This window comes from Lynx rufus, unplaced genomic scaffold, assembly GCF_022079265.1.
Source record: "Lynx rufus isolate CCGP_SWC_20201006 ecotype Redwood Valley unplaced genomic scaffold, mLynRuf1.p SCAF_10, whole genome shotgun sequence".
NCBI classification, from domain to species: Eukaryota; Metazoa; Chordata; class Mammalia; order Carnivora; family Felidae; genus Lynx; species Lynx rufus.
Genome location: NW_025814824.1, coordinates 50,255,094 through 50,273,882, shown reverse-complemented (window position 1 = coordinate 50,273,882; position 18,789 = coordinate 50,255,094). Strand labels below are relative to the sequence as shown.

At 34.1% G+C, this 18,789-nt stretch overlaps 2 protein-coding genes across 2 annotated transcripts in view; one reads left to right on the top strand and one right to left on the bottom strand.

Annotated features, from left to right (window-relative positions):
- Positions 1-18,789, bottom strand: part of IFT74 (intraflagellar transport 74) — an 89,833-nt gene that overhangs the window by 51,848 nt on the left and 19,196 nt on the right. The window contains exons 7-8 of the mRNA XM_047065100.1: positions 12,404-12,463; positions 10,805-10,866 (exon numbers count right to left, since the gene is read on the bottom strand). Coding sequence (XP_046921056.1) covers positions 10,805-10,866; positions 12,404-12,463 — 122 coding nt within the window. The remainder of the gene's footprint in view (positions 1-10,804; positions 10,867-12,403; positions 12,464-18,789) is intronic.
- LRRC19 (leucine rich repeat containing 19) lies at positions 1,417-5,787 on the top strand. The gene is made up of 4 exons (XM_047065112.1): positions 1,417-1,506; positions 3,338-3,851; positions 4,741-4,926; positions 5,421-5,787. The coding sequence occupies exons 1-4, from the start codon at positions 1,426-1,428 to the stop codon at positions 5,747-5,749; spliced, it is 1,110 nt and encodes a 369-aa protein (XP_046921068.1). The 5' UTR covers positions 1,417-1,425; the 3' UTR covers positions 5,750-5,787.

Genomic DNA, 18,789 nt, shown 5'->3' with positions numbered 1-18,789 from the left:
GACTCCTGACCCAAACCTGACTTAAATGAAAATAAAAAGTAATAAGGACAAAGAGAATGGAAGAGAGGGCAACAGCAATAAAACCAAGAAACTTGAAAGTTAATGGTTAAGTGGAATCTAGGAAAGCAAAATGTTTCCAAGCCAGCAGTGGGGCAAGCTGAGAAGTTTCTTGAATTATACCACAGAACCCATAAATGGCCCAGAAACTGGCAGCACCAGGTACTCTGGAACTGGAGAAGAAAGGAATAAAACATAGTTAAAATTCTTCCTCCTTGCCTCTGCCCAGCCAAGTAAAGTTCCTCTCCTTATACATAAGCACAAGACTGAGGCCTTTTTTTTCCCTCTGGGGAGAATACAACAAAGGGAATCTGGGCACTAAGCACAAGTGAATGCAGGAATGTTAGGCCAAAAACGGGGAGTAAATTAAAGTTTACATACTAATTACTGAGATAAACCCCCCTTTTTCACCACTCAGCTCTCAGCTCACTACCTGGCCTTATCTGTTCAGACAGTTGAAAGTCATTTTGGGAAAGCCAACCAGTCCAAGAGAAAAACAAAACAAAACAAAACAAAACAAAAAAACTAAGGATAATAACATTTAGGGATTCCCAAGAAAAAGTCCAGCAATTTCATTCTAAGTAAGGCCTAAGGAGAGACTTCTTTAAGAAGATGGAACGTTAAATATCTAATAAGTATAAACTATTTAGCGATATGTTAGGGGAGAGTTTAGGTATCAATTCATAAAAAAAATAAAAAAAAAAAACTAAGCACATGAAAAATACAGTAATTTAGAGGAAAAAAAAAGTGTACAGGAACAGGAAAGTAATCCTGTTACATGGCTCAGTCATTAACAGTATTTATACGTTCATGATAAGCCCTGAATACTCATCTAGCCAAAATTATAAGTAACTATGTTTGGAGAATGAAGAGATAAAAAGCATACATTTGATGGATTGGAGATGAAGGTAGCAAGTGTTTGAAAAAGAGCTGAAGGCTCTCAACTCCTACGGTTTTAAGTCAATGGATTATACCAACAGACAATGCCTAAAATCTAAAAAAACCAAGAAATAACAATATAAGCATATTAAACATGTACACATATGTATGTACATAAAACTTTCTTTCACGCACATTATTAAAATTTTAAAATATACAACCAGTTCTATTAAATTTCTTTTCAATCAATTCAGGAACTCATAAACATTCTAAAATATATTCAAATTTCATTTGCCAGGAGCTTTCCAATTTGTTAAGATTAGAGAGCAAGGAAGAGTTCAGGGACATGTACTTGTTTTACATTTTACATATTTTAAGAAAAAATAGATTTACAAGGAGAAAAAAGGAAATCAAAATGTCCTCAATCATCTCTAAAGTTCTAGTATCCTACTGAGATGAAAATACTCTCTTTTCTATCAGGCTTGCGATATGAAAACTACATGCATCACAATCTTGTTTTGGCCCCTCTCCATGCTATTGTTATCAGACAACAGCCAGTCTTCTAGAACAGTAAGTTTTTACAACCAATATTTTCAAAGGTATACTTTCTGTACATTTAGTAAAATATCCCAAGACAATAAAAGAAAAAAATCCAAGCTATCACAACCAAATGTTTAGCTGTCTATATTCAAAATCTGTGATATGTAAGCTGGATTCTAATTTGACAAAAGCAGTCTATAAATTTTTTTTTTTTCAACGTTTATTTATTTTTGGGACAGAGAGAGACAGAGCATGAACGGGGCAAGGGCAGAGAGAGAGGGAGACACAGAATCGGAAACAGGCTCCAGGCTCTGAGCCATCAGCCCAGAGCCTGACGCGGGGCTCGAACTCACAGACTGAGAGATCGTGACCCGGCTGAAGTCGGACGCTTAACCGACTGCGCCACCCAGGCGCCCCTATAAATTTTTTTTTATAAATTGAAAACACATGCTTTTTATTTATTTTTTTTATTTTAGACAGCACATGTTCGAGTGGTGGAAAGGGGCAGATGGGGGGGAGAGAGGGGGAGAGGGAGAGGGAGAGGGAGAGAGAGAGAGAGAAAGAGAAACAAGTAGGCTCAATGCTCAGCCATGGAGTCAAACATGGGACTTGATCCCACAACCCTGGGATCATGACCTGAGTCGAAATCAAGAGTCGGACACAAATGAGCCACCCAGGTGCCCCCATTTTTTTTTTTTAACTTAGTTCTTTAAAAGTTTTCACTATAAAATGTGAGATTAGTTTCAGGACATAAACACCACTGTCTTGTTTTAAGTAATCTCTACTCCCAAAGTGGGGCTCAAACTCAGGGCCTGTAGATTAAGCGTCACATGCTCTACCAACTGAACCAGCCAGGCACCCCCAAACACTACTTTTTAAAATGTAGGAATTTTTTTTTTTAAAATCATATATTTATGAGGAAAATTATTGCTGTTACATTATTGTTTTTAGGGAGATACTTCAATTGCAAAAATAGTCAAAATAAGAACTATTTTTTTTGGCTCTATATCCAAATAAGGAAAGCACTTCTTCATGCTTCCTGGCTCTTAAATTCAATACATGGTTCAATTTCTGTTATAAAATAAATATTTTCTGGGGGCACCTGGCTGGCTCAGTCGGTAGGACATGATTCTTGATCTTGGGATCATGAGTTCAAGCCCCATGCTGGGTACAGATATTACTTAAAAAAATTAATAAAGTATGTATTTTCATTTTTTTTGAGAGAGAACATAAGCAGGGAAGGGACAGAGAGAAAGGAAGAGAGAGAATGTTAAGCAGGTTCCATGCCCAGTGCAGAGCCCAGGACGCTGCTTGACCTGAGCCAGAGTTGAGTTGGACATTTAACTAAGCCACCCTGGTGCCCCAATAAATATTTTCTTTTAAAACACGAAACTTTGAGCTGTTAATTCTATAGAGTTATATCTTGAGTAATATTTCTGAATGATTTAATAGCCCTAGTGTTGGTAGCTCTGATTTTTAAAAACAACAAATTTTAAATTTCATTATAAAATCTGCACAAATGAAGTACTAAATAAGAGAATTATTATTTGCCATGTATTTCCACATACATAAATGGAATTACACCCATAGTCTTTCTTTCTGTAATAACATAAAGTATATATGGTAAACTAGAAGATCTTTGCTCAATTACATGTATCAGAATTTCCTTAATCTTCAGTATTTCATCCCGATAAAGAAATAAAAGTATTTTCTTTACCTTTTTTACATTGTAACATCAAATATTAGAGAGGAAATATTTCCTAAAACTATTTTCTCCTAAATATCTAATTACCTGGATATGAAAATTTGGGAAATTCTGTTAATATTTTTCCTAATTAATTTCTGATTTTTTCTTTTTTAGGAAGTCAAATATAATTTCACTGAAATGAATTATTCGTTAATTCCAGTGGATATCAATAAAAACATTACTATACTTGATCTCAGTTATAACCAAATTTCTCTGAATGTTACAGACACAAGGGTTCTACAGACCTATTTTTTACTCACTGAACTCTATTTGATTGAGAACAATATCATTATGTTATATAATAACAGCTTTGGTAACCTCTCCAACCTAGAAATTTTAAATATGTGTACAAACTCCATCCACATAATTCAACAGGGTGCGTTCATAGGCTTAAATAAACTAAAACAGTTACATCTCTGTCAAAACAAAATATTTCAACTGAATCCTGATATATTTGTGCCTCTAAAAAACCTAATACTTCTGAATCTGCAAGGCAATTTGATAAGCTATTTTGATGTACCACGAATGTTTCGTCTGGAATTAATAATTTTATATGGAAATCCATGGAACTGCTCTTGTAGTCTACTGAATTTGCAGAAATGGTTGAACACCTCAAATGTGACACTAGGTAAGCTAACATAATCAAAACCAAAATGTGATTGATTTTTGATTGTTCCACCCCAGGAAAGTCTCTCACTTCATGTTTTAAAGAAAAAGAAACTATTCCTGTTTAAGGGAAGCAGGAAGAAACAATAAAAAGTAATTGCTGAATAGATGTTCTTCCTCTGCCTTTCAGGAAAAAAAAAAAAAAAAAAGAAAATTTTAAATTTTTTTTTTTTTTTTTTAACGTTTATTTATTTTTGGGACAGAGAGAGACAGAGCATGAACGGGGGAGGGGCAGAGAGAGAGGGAGACACAGAATCGGAAACAGGCTCCAGGCTCTGAGCCATCAGCCCAGAGCCTGACGCGGGGCTCGAACTCACGGACCGCAAGATCGTGACCTGGTTGAAGTCGGACGCTTAACCGACTGCGCCACCCAGGCGCCCCAAAAAAGAAAATTTTAAATGTTCTATATATGTGAAATGATACTATCACTTCATGTATTAAGTTTGCAGTGTGAATACATAAGAGTAATTTTTTTTAGGTATTTCCTTTTCTTAGGATATCCTGCCAGAGAGTAGATAAAAACAGGTGCCCTATTTGCTTAACTGCAAACCATGCTCTGCCTGTGATCAATTTTCACCACAATCTTAATCGTACCATCTTTACTTTAATACATAAACTAAACAATAAACATATTACACTTGAACTATATTCATAAAATAACTTAATAAACAAGAATATGAATCTTTCCCTTATAGTGTTGCTAGGCAAATATAAGAGTTTCTTTCTTATAATCTTTAATGACGACAGGTCATTACCAAAAATTCTAGGTAAAAATAATTATGTTAGCTATAAAAATTTACTAATATTATTAATCCTATTTTCCGTAACAAATCTTAATTCTGATTTACCAGAAAATGAGAACATCACCACATGTGCCTACCCAGATATCCTGAAACGCTATAGTATCACAACTGTACCATACAATTCTGAATGCTACTCAAAGTTTTCTCCACCTATAAATGAAGATCTTTATAACCACTCTCAGTCCATTAACAATTCAACATTTAACAGCTCTTTGAACAACTTAAAAAATTCAGGTAATGTACTGGTCTTAAATATTAATATTGGGGCAGTAGACTAAATAAACTGAATTTTAAATTTCTAGAAACAATGTAAAAGAACAATTCCTCATTTCAACAAAAGATTTACAAAATACTAGGTTTCCAAACCAGGTTCTGCCAGTTACCATCCAATGCCATAATGCAACTTATTTAACTTCTCTGAGCCTTACTTTCGACTGGTTAAGTAACAATTCTCAACAGGTATAAATCAATAATGATTTAAGTTGAATTGATAAACAGTATCTGCAAAGATAGGTAGCTATTTTGAAAAAAAGGTATTTTCTCACCACACTATGAAATATCTTAATTTACTGTAGTCTTAGTAACTTTTGTTTAAAGAAAATTAGAATGTGTGTTTATTTCTAATACCAATACTATGGAGTTATTAGGACATGTAATTATGATTATTTTATTTTTGTCAATTAACAAAATCTCTTTCTCTCTCTCTCTTTCTCGGTATTCCAATTAAGAACATAAACTTCTTGGAAAAAGCTGGGCTTTTCTTCTCGGTGTGGTAGTCACTGTACTGATGACTTCATTCCTCATTTTTATTGCTATCAAATGCCCAATATGGTATAATTTTCTGCTTAGTTACAATCATCATCGCCTGGAAGAGCATGAAGCAGAAACCTATGAAGATGGTTTTACTGGAAATTCAAGTTCTCTTTCACAGGCCTCACATACAAACTCTGAAGAAACTACAGTAATATTTGAACAACTACATTCATTTGTAATAGACGATGATGGGTTTATTGAAGACAAATATATAGATACTCATGAATTATGTGAAGAAAATTAATTCTCTTCAATGTTTGATTCTTTAAAAATGTTATTGGCTCACTCACAGTTTAGACATAAAGATTAGGCATGTGACATACCAAACTGTGGCTAGTAGTACTTTCATATTAATTACAACACATGAATATCATAAAATCATGTTTTTCTCATTGGTACTGAGCAAGTATGTGCAAATATAGTAAATGACATTATCCGGTAGCTAACAGTTACAACAGAAGCATTACTTTTCTCAGCAGTATTCAGGAGACCATACATCCTAATAAGAAAAAGACCTAAAGTAAATTATTCATTAATTAAAATGAATTGATTCTCATATTAGCCCAGATATTTGATTCACTACATATTAAATTATATTAACATTTATTGACTGGAGTAAGTGAAAAATAAAGGTTTTGGATATGAGAAGTCAAAGTGAAGAAGCTTAAATATACAACAGACTAAGATTGATTTTATGCTCATAGAATTAATTCATGGAATTGGAAAATATTTTTTCAATGCTTCCAGAATTAGCACAATAAATTTCCTGAAAATTTAGTACTAACTTAAAGCCCAGGCACAATGTCCAAGCACAATCCCTAACAAGTTACTACTGATTTCCAAAAAAAAAAAAAAAAAAAAGTACCGATTTTGTCTATAAAGAAAGACCATCACCATAATGCATGATCGTCACAAATGAACAGTATGGTGGCTTCCAAAGTGGCTATCACAAGTATCTGTGAATCCTGTTTTTAAAAATCTATTTTTTTCCCTCTCTTAGGAGAACTCTATTCAAATGAATTTGGCTGGACGTGAGAAATTTCCGATGGTCCAGGCACAGCTGTTTGGGATCCTGTAGATGGAGCAATGTTTCCCAAATTGTTTTACAGAATATTAATTTCCAGAAAAATGCCCAGAAATATTTATAAGGGGGGAAAAGGTACATGGACAAATTACTACAGAATTCCTATAGGAAATACTGAGTTTAAACAAAGTGAAACAAGATTCTTTGTCATATGACTTATTTGAAACTCTACTAAGCTAAAGTACTCTGCTCTTCAAGAACCAAGTTTTAAGAATTTTCCAAACTTACTTGACAACAAAACCCTTTATTTGAAGTATGCCCATAAAGAGTTCATAGCACATTAATGGTCCAAAAAATGTAGTTTGGACAAGAATGGCCTTAAACTATTATAGGAAGGGTCTGAAGTTAATTATTTACTAATTCTTATTATTTACTAATTCAGTTGGCTGCAATCATAATTTAACAACTTAATGCAAACAGTGGCATTAAAAGCTGTAAAAAACAATCCATCATTTTTACCTTCCATATGGGTGGAAATTAAGTGTATTTATCTATATCTTTTAGAGAAGAGAACATCTCTAAAACACTAAAATAAAATACATTTATAGATGAAATAATACAATATCTTTAGAACTTCTTCATCGTAATACAGGGAAGGCAGTAGTGAGTGCCTAGAGGTCTGCATGGAGCAGGAATGGATATGAGCTGATGGAGCTGGGAGATGGGAACATAAGCGTTTAATACACTGTTTTATTTTTGTGTCATTTCTCAAAATGCCTATGCACCTAATAGTTTCTTAGAAAAAAGAAACTAAAAATAATGTAGATATATGTTATATTCTGCAGAATAGCCATTATACCAATAGTAAATTCAGCTCAAATGTCTAATGAGGAAAATAAAAACTGTTAAGGATGATATATATATGCCCTGTCAAATAGAACTCACTTATTTATAATGTATATTTGTCTGTGTTTATAGAAACATGTTTTCAATAAAGGACATAAATGTTTTACATGTAAAATTTCTTACTAGATAATATCATTTATACTTTATTGTTTTAAATCTCAATTATAAGAGATAATTATGGAAACAAAATGCACTTTTTTTAATTTTTTAAATTTTTTTAAATTTACATCCAAATTAGTTAGCATATAGTGCAACAATGATTTCAGGAATAGATTCCTTAGTGCCCCTTACCCCCATCCTCCCTCCCACAACCCCTCCAGTAACCCTCAGTTTGTTCTCCATATTTATGAGTCTCTTCTGTTTTATCCCCCTTCCCGTTTTTATATTATTTTTGTTTCCCTTCCCTTATGTTCATCTGTTTTGTCTCTTAAATTCCTCATATGAGTGAAGTCACGGTATTTGTCTTTCTCTAATTTCACTTAGCATAATACCCTCCAGTTCCATCCACGTAGTTGCAAATGGCAAGATTTCATTCTTTTTGATTGCCAAGTAATACTCCATTGTATATACATACCACATCTTCTTTATCCATTCATCCATCAATGGACATTTGGGCTCTTTCCATACTTTGGCTATTGTTGATAATGCTGCTATAAACATGGGGGTGCATGTGTCCCTTCGAAACAGCACACCTGTATCCCGTGGATCAATTACTGGGTCGTAGGGTAGTTCTATTTTTAGTTTTTTGAGGAACCTCCATACTGTTTTCCAGAGTGGCTGCACCAGGCTGCATTCCCAAAAATGCACCTTTTTCTAAAAAGCTATTATTTTACCAAAATATTATTTCCTAAGAGGCAAATATTAATACTGAAAAAAATGTAGTAAAATGAAATACTACATGAGCAAACTACATCTATTTTCTTAAAACTCTTATAATTGAATATTGGCATGCAAAACTAAATTTTTTTTTTTTGGCATGTGAAACTAAATTAAAACTAAGTTTCTTAATGCTGTAGTAATATATTAAGGCTGCATAATATAACTAACTTATTATGAATAGGTGTTACATAATAAACCAGATGGTTTAGTCACCACACTAAATCACTAAATGGTAGTACTATAAAAGAGAATGAAAAAAAGTTTTTAGACTTGCCTTCTCAAGGTATGAAATTACTTGTTCCCTTTGAATGTGGTCAAGATACAGCCTTGTGTTATTGAGATGTTGACCATCTGATTAACACATGAAGTCTATCCCTCTGCATATAAAAGGAAACTTCTTGAAGGTAACTTTTGTTCTTAATTTAATTTTCTGCTTAACAGGGTCAGGAGAACCAATTTCACTCAGCCTCAATTACAAACTGCCAATATTAAGTTTGAAACTTCTCACATTTCAGGACAAACTACCATATTTTAAGAACTTTTTCCTCAACTAAATGAACCTAATAGACATAAAGTCTGTGGCATTCTTAAATTTATAATCTGTGAGTTATCTTTCTGGATGAAATATCTATAAAACATGTACATATAATATATACAAATCTGACTTGAATATTATACAACTGCAGATAAATGAGGAAATAAATGAGGACCTAAATGTTCTAGACTCTAAAGGTTCTAAACTCTATAAAAAACACTTTATATAGTTTTTTTTTTATCAAAGTCCGTTATAAAATATAAATGGACTACAGTTTATTATTTATTCCTTAGGTACTTAGGAGAGTATTTTATGTATGGTAAGTGATAAATACTTGCTAAATGGTTTAAAACCAGAACAAAAACAACAGTAAAAAAGAAAATTTTCTAGTAACAACCTGGTCACCATAAATATGGAATTTGCTTTGTAAATGTGAAGGGACTTCCAGGATTTGTAATTTCTAAGGCACACTTTATAACAGCATCAAACGATAGATTGATGCTTTGTTTTTAATCAACAGAAAAACTATATTTATCTTCCAAATGTTTTAAAATTACCTGTAAACATCCTATTCTTTATCAAATATTTACTCTACGTGCATAAGTAATAGGACAGTATATGTGGTGTTACAGAATTTCAGTAATTACGGTTACTTATTATCCTCGCTCTCAAAGAGATTAATACTGATAAAATTCTGAGACAAAATATGTATGGGGTGTGTGTATAATAATAGCTTATCTTTTTATGTTTGCATTGCCTTAGATAGTATTTAATTAAGGCTAAAAATCAAGGAAGAATAATTATGTTAACTGCTGTTATCTGAATATTTATGTCACTCCAAAATTTGTGTTGAAATCCTAACCCCCAAAGGTATTAGTAGGTGCAGTCTTTGTGTACTGACTAGGTAATGAGGCTGAAGCCCTCATGAATAGGATCAGCACGCTTATAAAAGAGATCCCACAGACCCCTTCTACCTTGGGAGGATACAGCAAGAAAATGCCTGGTATGAACCATGAAGAGGGCCTTCACCAGAATGGGACCATGCTGGTGCCTTGAGCTTGGTCTTCTCAGCCTCTAGAACTGTGAGCAACAAATTCTGGTTGTTTATAAAATACTAAGTTTATGGTATTTTGTTATAGCATCCCAAACGGACTAAGATAACCACATCACATCTACATCTTTGTAGACATTGCTGTCACTGCCACATGTTCTTTAAACATGTTATATATAAAGATCCATATATATATATATATATATGCATTAATATAACTATTAATTATAAACTAATAATTGAATAATGAAATAATATAAATAGCCCACTAATAATGTCCCTTTTATTAGGCTGGGACTTAAATATCATAATTCAAAATAGTTAAAAAGCTCAGGTTAAAATTACAAGTGGTAGGGGCACCTGGGTGCTCAGTTGGTTGAACATCTGACTCTTGATATTGGCTCAGGTCGTGCTCTCGCAGTTCCTGAGACCAAGCCTGAGTGAGGCTCTGCGCTGACACAGCAGAGCCTGCTTGGGATTCTCTCTCTCTCTCTCTCTCTCTCTCTCTCTCTCTCTCTCTCTCTCTGCCCCTCCCCTGTTCATGTCCTCTTTCAAAATAAATAAACCTTAAAAAAATTAAAAATAAAATAAAATTAATAAAATTAAAAGTGGCAGAGATGGAGATGTTCTCATCCAACTTAGATTTTAAAGTACTTAAAACAGAAATTTTATTTATCTAATCTATGTAGTTATTTTATTTATACAGGATTTGGCTTCTTAGTGGTAAATGAAGATAACAAATGTATAAACAATAAAATTTGTTTTGCAAATATTCAAATTTTTAAAATAAAAAAATGTAACAGAAGAAAATGAGAAAATTTATAAGGAAATAAAGGACTCCAAAGTTAAATTGCCTAATACAGTTCACTTGTAAATGTTTGATTTCTACATGGATTGTACTTACGCTTGTCTTTCAGTAAATATGATATCCATACTTTGTGTTTCTCGATCATTTTGAGCTTTAAGCTGAATAAAGAGTTAACACAGAAGTTAGTGATAAAAATTACCATTCAACTGAGCTACTTCTTTAAAAGGTATGCTGGTCATAAACAATTTGAGAGATTATCATAATCCTAACGCCACTGTCAAAGTTTAAAAAAAAAAAATACGGTACTTATTTCACTGACCGAACTACAACCCCTGGAAAAGGAAGTCTTTTTCACAGGCATTGTAATCTCAAACCAAAAATATTCACTGTTCTTTAGTGATCTATCAAATAATCCAACATAAACTTAATTTATGTAAACAGAATCTAATATTTATTGGCTGTTCAACAGTTGATTAGTAATATGCTGAATTAAGGGCCAACGCAAGTTTTATTCTTAAATTATTCAGAATTTTACCCTGAGTACTCCTATGTGACTCTACCTGTCCATATTCAGCCTAGAATTTTGACCTATCCCAAACAACTGACAAAACACATAAAGAGGTTTTCACATTTTACATTTGGCATGAAAAATATACTTTTAGTGGTGCCCAGCTGGCTTAGTGGGTAGAGTGCATGACTCTTCATCTTGGGGTTTTGAGTTCAAGGCCCACACTGGGTGCAGAGATTACTCAAAAATAAAACCCTATATAGGATTATATATATAGATTTATATAAATCTATATAAATATAAATATATCTATATATATATATTTAAGTTGGGAATTTTCCTGTGTTCTAAAGTTAAGACTAATTTCACGAAATTATCATGTTTTTAGAACTCTAATTTAGAAAGTCATTTTATAAATTCTATGCTTTCACAGAATAGTCTGACTGTATAAGCTCTAAGCCATATTATAAACTATATAAAAGTTATATAAAGAAATTGTAAGTTATATAAACTATAAGCTATATGTATGTTAGTTTCTCCTAAATGTTTATAATCAAAATAAGTTAGCTTCTATCCTTTTGTCGTCTACCAAAGAATCTAAGAACACTGAACACAAAATATCATTTATCAATCAAAAAGTAGTATTATATCTGGCATTATATAACTATTGACTTTTCTCTCTTTCTTATAAAACTTTGTAAAAGTGCAACTGTATTTCCAGTGAGTAGTCAGTTCCTTTTGTGCAAATACTGAACCAAAAGTATTGCAAACTAATTTATATGTAAGGAAATATAGACAAGACTCCCTAACTAACGCTGTGTGTGAGACCAATTCAAACATGGCCTTGTAGAAAGATACTAAAGCATCTACTAGGGAAATATGACCAATAGAAGAAATTTAAAAAGAGCAACTAAGGGGCCACTGGCTGGCTCAGTTGGTAAAGCATGCAACTCTTGACCTTGGTGTTGTGAGTTGGACCCCACATTGGGTATTGAGATTACTTTAAAATCTTTAATGGAAAAAAATGCAACTAAGGGAAGTCAACTATAATAGAAATATTTAAGATCAAAGTAATACCTATCTGTAAAGTGTGTAAGGTTTTATCAAACTATTTCTAGATATAAATGCTTTGTTTTGGGTGATATGATCTATGTAAATCTATTACTTATACTTTTAAATTTTCTTACCATGTTGTAATCATTCATTACTTCTTCCATTTCAGTATTGGTATTAAGTTTATCTACCAACTAAAAACAAAGATACAAAAAAAAACACTGTTAGTCTTCATAAATTTTCTCTATAATTCATAAATAGGTATTCAATCTTAAAACAATGAGTAGTCATTTAATTATTATTACTTCTAAATATTTTATCTTTTTTAATTTTATTATTATTTTTAATTTTATTTAAATCCAAGCCAGTTAACATATAGTGTAGTAATGGTTTCAGGAGCAGAATTTAGTGATTCATCACTTAAATATAATTCCCAGTGCTCATCCCAAAAAGTGCCCTCCTAATGCTCATCACCCATTTAGTCCATCCCTCCAGCCAACACCCCTCCAACAACCCTCAGTTTGTTCTCTGTATTTAAGAGTTTCTTATGACTTGCCTCCCTCTCTGTTTTTATCTTATTTTTCCTTCCTTTCCCCTATGTTCTATCTATTGTTTCTTAAATCCTACATATGAATGAAATCATATATTTATCTTTCTCTGACTGACTTATGTCGCTTAGCATAATACACTCTAGTTCTATCTATGTTGTTGCAAATGGCATGATTTCATTCTTTTTAAAAAAAAATTTTTTTTAAAAAAGAACTTTTTTTTTTAACGTTTATTTATTTTTGAGACAGAGAGAAACAGAGCATGAACGGGGGAGGGTCAGAGAGAGAGGGAGACACAGAATCTGAAACAGGCTCCAGGCTCTGAGCGGTCAGCACAGAGCCTGACGCGGGGCTTGAACTCACGGACCGCGAGATCATGACCTGAGCCGAAGTCGGACGCTTAACCGACTGAGCCACCCAGGCGCCCCTAAAAATTTTTTTTAATGTTTTATTTTATTTTTGAGAGACAGAGAGAGAGAGTGTGTGTGAGTGGGCAAGGACAGAGAGAGAGGGAGACACAGAGTCCGAAGCAGGCTCCAGGCTCTGAGCTGTCAGCACAGAGCCCAATGTGGGGCTCGATCTCATGAACCACGAGATCATGACCTGAGCTGAAGTCCAATGCTTAACTGACTGAGCCACCTGGATGCCCCATGATTTCATTCTTTTTGATCTCTAAATAATACTCCATTGCATATATATATCACATCTTCTTTATCCATTTATCAGTCAATGGACATTTGGGCTCTTTCCATAATTTGGCTACTGTTTATAGTGTATTTTATCTTCTAAGATAAAAACAAATATTGAGCTACCTAAGTATACACTATGCATTTGGCCAGTCACATTTTTAGGGTGGCAAAGTGAGCTTTGCCTGCTTTGAAAAGATGTTTGCCTTAAAAGGAGTGTCTAAAGAAGACAAAAAGTTTGGGGAATGTCGGTCACTCTCTTTTCTGCAGCAGAGAGCCTATTAACAGATTTACAAATTTATACCAGTGAGAATACAAAATGATTTTCTTGGTCTTCTAAAAATTAAAAACAACAACAACAACAACAACAACAACAACAAAGCCAACAAGGTAAGGCACAAACACAACACCAGGTAAGCTTCCTTCAAAAAGTTAGGCAATGATTGCAATTGCTAACATATTTGCCTTCCACCAAACATTGTTCTGGACTCATTATATGTATCACTTAATTTTAACAATTACTCTCTAAAGTAGATATTATCTGCATTTTGCAGAGAAAGAAATTTATTTTTTTAAATATTTTTTATGAAATTTACTGTCAAATTGGTTTCCATACAACACCCAGTGCTCATCCCAAAAAATGCCCTCTTCAATACCCATCTCCCACCCCCCGTCAACCCTCAGTTTGTTCTCAGTTTTTAAGAGTCTCTTATGCTTTGGCTCTCTCCCACTCTAACCTCTTTTTTTCTTCCTTCCCCTTCCCCATGGGTTTCTGTTAAGTTTCTCAGGATCCACATAAGAGTGAAAACATATGGTATCTGCCTTTCTCTGTATGGTTTATTTCACTTAGCATCACACTCTCCACTTCCATCCACGTTGCTACAAAGGGCCATATTTCATTCTTTGAAATGAATGAAAGATGGACATTTAGGCTCTTTCCATAAGAGAAAGGCTATTGTTGAGAGTGCTGCTATAAACATTGGGGTACAAGTGCCCCTATGCATCAGTACTCCTGTATCCCCTGGGTAAATTCCTAGCAGTGCTACTGCTGGGTCATAGGGTAGGTCTATTTTTAAATTTTTGAGGAAACTCCATGCTGTTTTCCAGAGTGGCTGCATCAGTTTGCATTCCCACCAACAGTGCAAGAGGGTTCCCGTTTCTCCACATCCTCTCCAGCATCTATAGTCTCCTGATTGGTTCATTTTGGCCACTCTGACTGGCATGAGGTGATATCTGAGTGTGGTTTTGATTTGTATTTCCCTGATGAGGAGCGATGTTGAGCATCTTTTCATGTGCCTGTTGGCCATCCGGATGTCTTCTTTACAGAAGTGTCTATTCATGTTTTCTGCCCATTTCTTCACTGGATTACTTGTTTTTCGGGTGTGGAGTTTGGTGAACTCTTTATAGATTTTGGCTACTAGCCCTTTGTCTGATATGTCATTTGCAAATACCTTTTCCCATTCCGTTGGTTGCCTTTTAGTTTTGTTGGTTGTTTCCTTTGCTGTGCAGAAGCTTTTTATCTTCATGAGGTCCCACTAGTTCATTTTTGCTTTTAATTCCCTTGCCTTTGGAGATGTGTCAAGTAAGAAATTGCTACGACTGAGGTCAGAGAGGTCTTTCTCCTCTAGGGTTTTGATAGTTTCCTGTCTCACATTCAGGTCCTTTATCCATTTTGAGTTTATTTTTGTGAATGGTGTGAGAAAGGGGTCTAGTTTCAACTTTTTGCATGTTGCTGTCCAGGTCTCCCAGCACCATTTGTTAAAGAGACTGTCTTTTTTCCATTGGATATTCTTTCCTGCTTTGTCAAAGATTAGTTGGCCATACTTTTGTGGGTCTAGTTCTGGGGTTTCTATTCTATTCCATTGGTCTATGTGTCTGTTTTTGTGCCAATACCATGCTGTCTTGATGATGACAGCTTTGTAGTAGAGGCTAAAGTCTGGGATTGTGATGCCTCCTGCTTTGGTCTTCTTCTTCAAAATTACTTTGGTATTCGGGACCTTTTGTGGTTCCATATGAATTTTAGGATTGCTTGTTCTAGCTTCGAGAAGAATGCTGGTGCAATTTTGATTGGGATTGCATTGAATGTGTAGATAGCTTTGGGTAGTATTGATATTTTGACAATATTTATTCTTCCAACCCATGAGCACGGAATGTTTTTCCATTTCTTTGTATCTTCTTCAATTTCCTTCATAAGCTTTCTATAGTTTTCAGCATACAGATCTTTTACATCTTTGGTTAGATTTATTCCTAGGTATTTTATGCTTCTTGGTGCAATTGTGAATGGGATCAGTTTCTTTATTTGTCTTTCTGTTGCTTCATTATTAGTGTATAAGAATGCAACTGACTTCTGTACATGGATTTTGTATCCTGTGACTTTGCTGAATTCATGTATCAGTTCTAGCAGACTTTTGGTGGAGTCTATCAGATTTTCGATGTATAATATCGTGTCATCTGCAAAAAGTGAAAGCTTAACTTCGTCTTTGCCAATTTTGATGCCTTTGATTTCCTTTTGTCGTCTGATTGCTGATGCGAGAACTTCCATCACTATGTTAAACAACAGTGGTGAAGAGTGGACATCTCTGTCGTGTTCCTGATCTCAGGGAAAAAGCTCTCAGTTTTTCCCCACTGAGGATGATGTTAGCTGTGGGCTTTTCATAAATGGCTTTCATGATGTTTAAGTATGTTCCTTCTATCCCGACTTTCTTGAAAGTGTTTATTAAGAAAGGATGCTGAATTTTGTCAAATGCTTTTTCTGCATCGATTGACAGGATCATATGGTTCTTATCTTTTATTAATGTGATGTATCACGTTGATTGATTTGCGAATGTTGAACCAGCCCTGCATCCCAGGAATGAATCCCACTTGATCATGGTGAATAATTCTTTTTATATGCTGTTGAATTCGATTTGCTAGTATCGTATTGAGAGTTTTTGCATCCATATTCATCAGGGATATTGGCCTGTAATTCTCTTTTTTTACTGGGTCTCTATCTGGTTTAGGAATCAAAGTAATACTGGCTTCATAGAATGAGTCTGGAAGTTTTCCTTCCCTTTCTATTTTTTGGAATAGCTTGAGAAGGATAGGTATTATCTCTGCTTTAAATGTCTGGTAGAACTCCCCTGGGAAGCCATCTGGTCCTGGACTCTTATTTGTTGGGAGATTTTTGATAACTGATTCAATTTCTTCACTGATTATGGGTCTGTTCTGTTCAAGCTTTCTATTTCCTCCTGATTGAGTTTTGGAAGTGTGTGGGTGTTTAGGAATTTGTCCATTTCTTCCAGGTTGTCCAATTTGTTGGCATATAATTTTTCATAGTATTCCCTGATAGTTGCTTGTATTTCTGAGGGATTGGTTGTAATAATTCCATTTTCATTCACGATTTTATCTATTTGGGTCATCTCCCTTTTCTTTTTGAGAAGCCTGGCTAGAGGTTTATCAATTTTGTTTCTTTTTTCAAAAAACCAACTCTTGGTTTCGTTGATCTGCTCTACAGTTTTTTTAGGTTCTATATTGTTTATTCCTGCTGTGATCTTTCTTCTTCTGCTGGTTTTGGGGTGTCTTTGCTGCTCTGTTTCTATTTCCTTTAGGTGTGCTGTTAGATTTTGTATTTGGGATTTTTCTTGTTTCTTGAGATAGGCCTGGATTGCAATGTATTTTCCTCTCAGGACTGCCTTCGCTGCATCCCAAAGCGTTTGGATTGTTGTATTTTCATTTTCATTTGTTTCCATATATTTCTTAATTTCTTCTCTACTTGCCTGGTTGACCCATTCATTCTTTAGTAGGGTGTTCTTTAACCTCCATGCTTTTGAAGGTTTTCCAGACTTTTTCCTGTGGTTGATTTCAAGCTTCATCGCATTGTGGTCTGAAAGTATGCATGGTATGATCTCAATTCTTGTATATTTATGAAGGGCTGTTTTGTGACCCAGTATGTGATCTATCTTGGAGAAGGTTCCATGTGCACTTGAAAAAAAGTATATTCTGTTGCTTTGGGATGCAGAGTTCTAAATATAGCAGATAAAGAAATTCAGCAAGTTGTGGAACCAGAATTTGAATAGGAAGGCTACTTGGGAATGCAAGCTGGTGCAGCCATTCTGGAAAACAGTATGCAGGTTCCTCAAAAAACTAAAAATAGAACTACCCTACCACCCAGCAATTGAACTACTAGGCATTTATCCAAGGGATACAGGTTTGCTGTTTCGAAGGGACACATGCACCACCATGTTTACAGCAGCACTATCAACAATAGCCAAAGTATGGAAAGAGCCCAAATGTCCATCAATGGATGAATGGATGAATAGGAAGGCTATTAAAAGCAAATTATTTGGGTATAATTTTTTCTGAAACACCAAGCTTTATTAATGTACTATGTATTAGTTTATAGAATATTTCACTTCTGATATGAATAGTAAGTACTAATAAACTCTAACATTTGAGATCTTACTATATGTTAGATATCAGCTAAATGTTTTCCCTGTATCAGTTGTTAGGTCATTATACCTGCAAACAACCTATTTCACACATTAATATCTTTACATAAGTAATTTACCTAATGCATTCCAGTACAGCTAAATGATTTTATCTAATGTCACTTCATATTTTATAAAAAACTTCCTCATATTTAGAACAAAACATTACTAAAAAAAAAAATCTGTACTGAATACTAGGCTCTACAAAATGTTCATTATGGATTATACAGTTAAACAGATTTGAGAAGTACAGTATTCCATAAGCAGCAAAATTTGTTTATAAGTACAATATAACAATATCAAGTAGGTATAGCATAATTTACCCAACGATTATGATAGAATGTTTCTTGTTTTATGTAACACTATTTTTTAACAGAAGTGAGATAAAAGTTTTCCCCTTTAAGACCAAATGCCATTGCCGTCTAGAGCACCTACAGAGTTAGAAGAAAGAAAATGCTGACACTAGAAAGTGTAATGGGGCCAAGACCACCCCAAAGATTGCGACAGTTATGAACAAAGCCAAGGAGATTATTTCTTCAGAAAGTAAACATTAGGAAAAATCCTTGGTGGAACTATGTTTATGTTACATACTCTATTTTGGCAGAAGGCAACCACTGTATTTTGGATGAAACAAGAATGGAGGTAGAATCTGCGCACTACATAATTAAAATTTTTAATATTTCATAATAAAAACCATCCATAGAGAGATAAAATGTTTTTTTACAGAAATGACAGTTAGTACCCAATAAATTTTAGCTACTTTTAAAATGATTATTTTAATACTGTTAGGGAAAATATGTATCTGCAAGTAAATGTATTT

Bases quoted from the DNA above. Each gene is read 5' to 3' on its own strand.
- LRRC19 (XM_047065112.1), top strand. From the start codon at position 1,426: ATGAAAACTACATGCATCACAATCTTGTTTTGGCCCCTCTCCATGCTA. The intron at 3,852-4,740 runs GTAAGCTAACAT...CTGATTTACCAG, and splicing joins CACCTCAAATGTGACACTAG to AAAATGAGAACATCACCACA. The intron at 4,927-5,420 runs GTAATGTACTGG...ATTCCAATTAAG, and splicing joins GAACAACTTAAAAAATTCAG to AACATAAACTTCTTGGAAAA.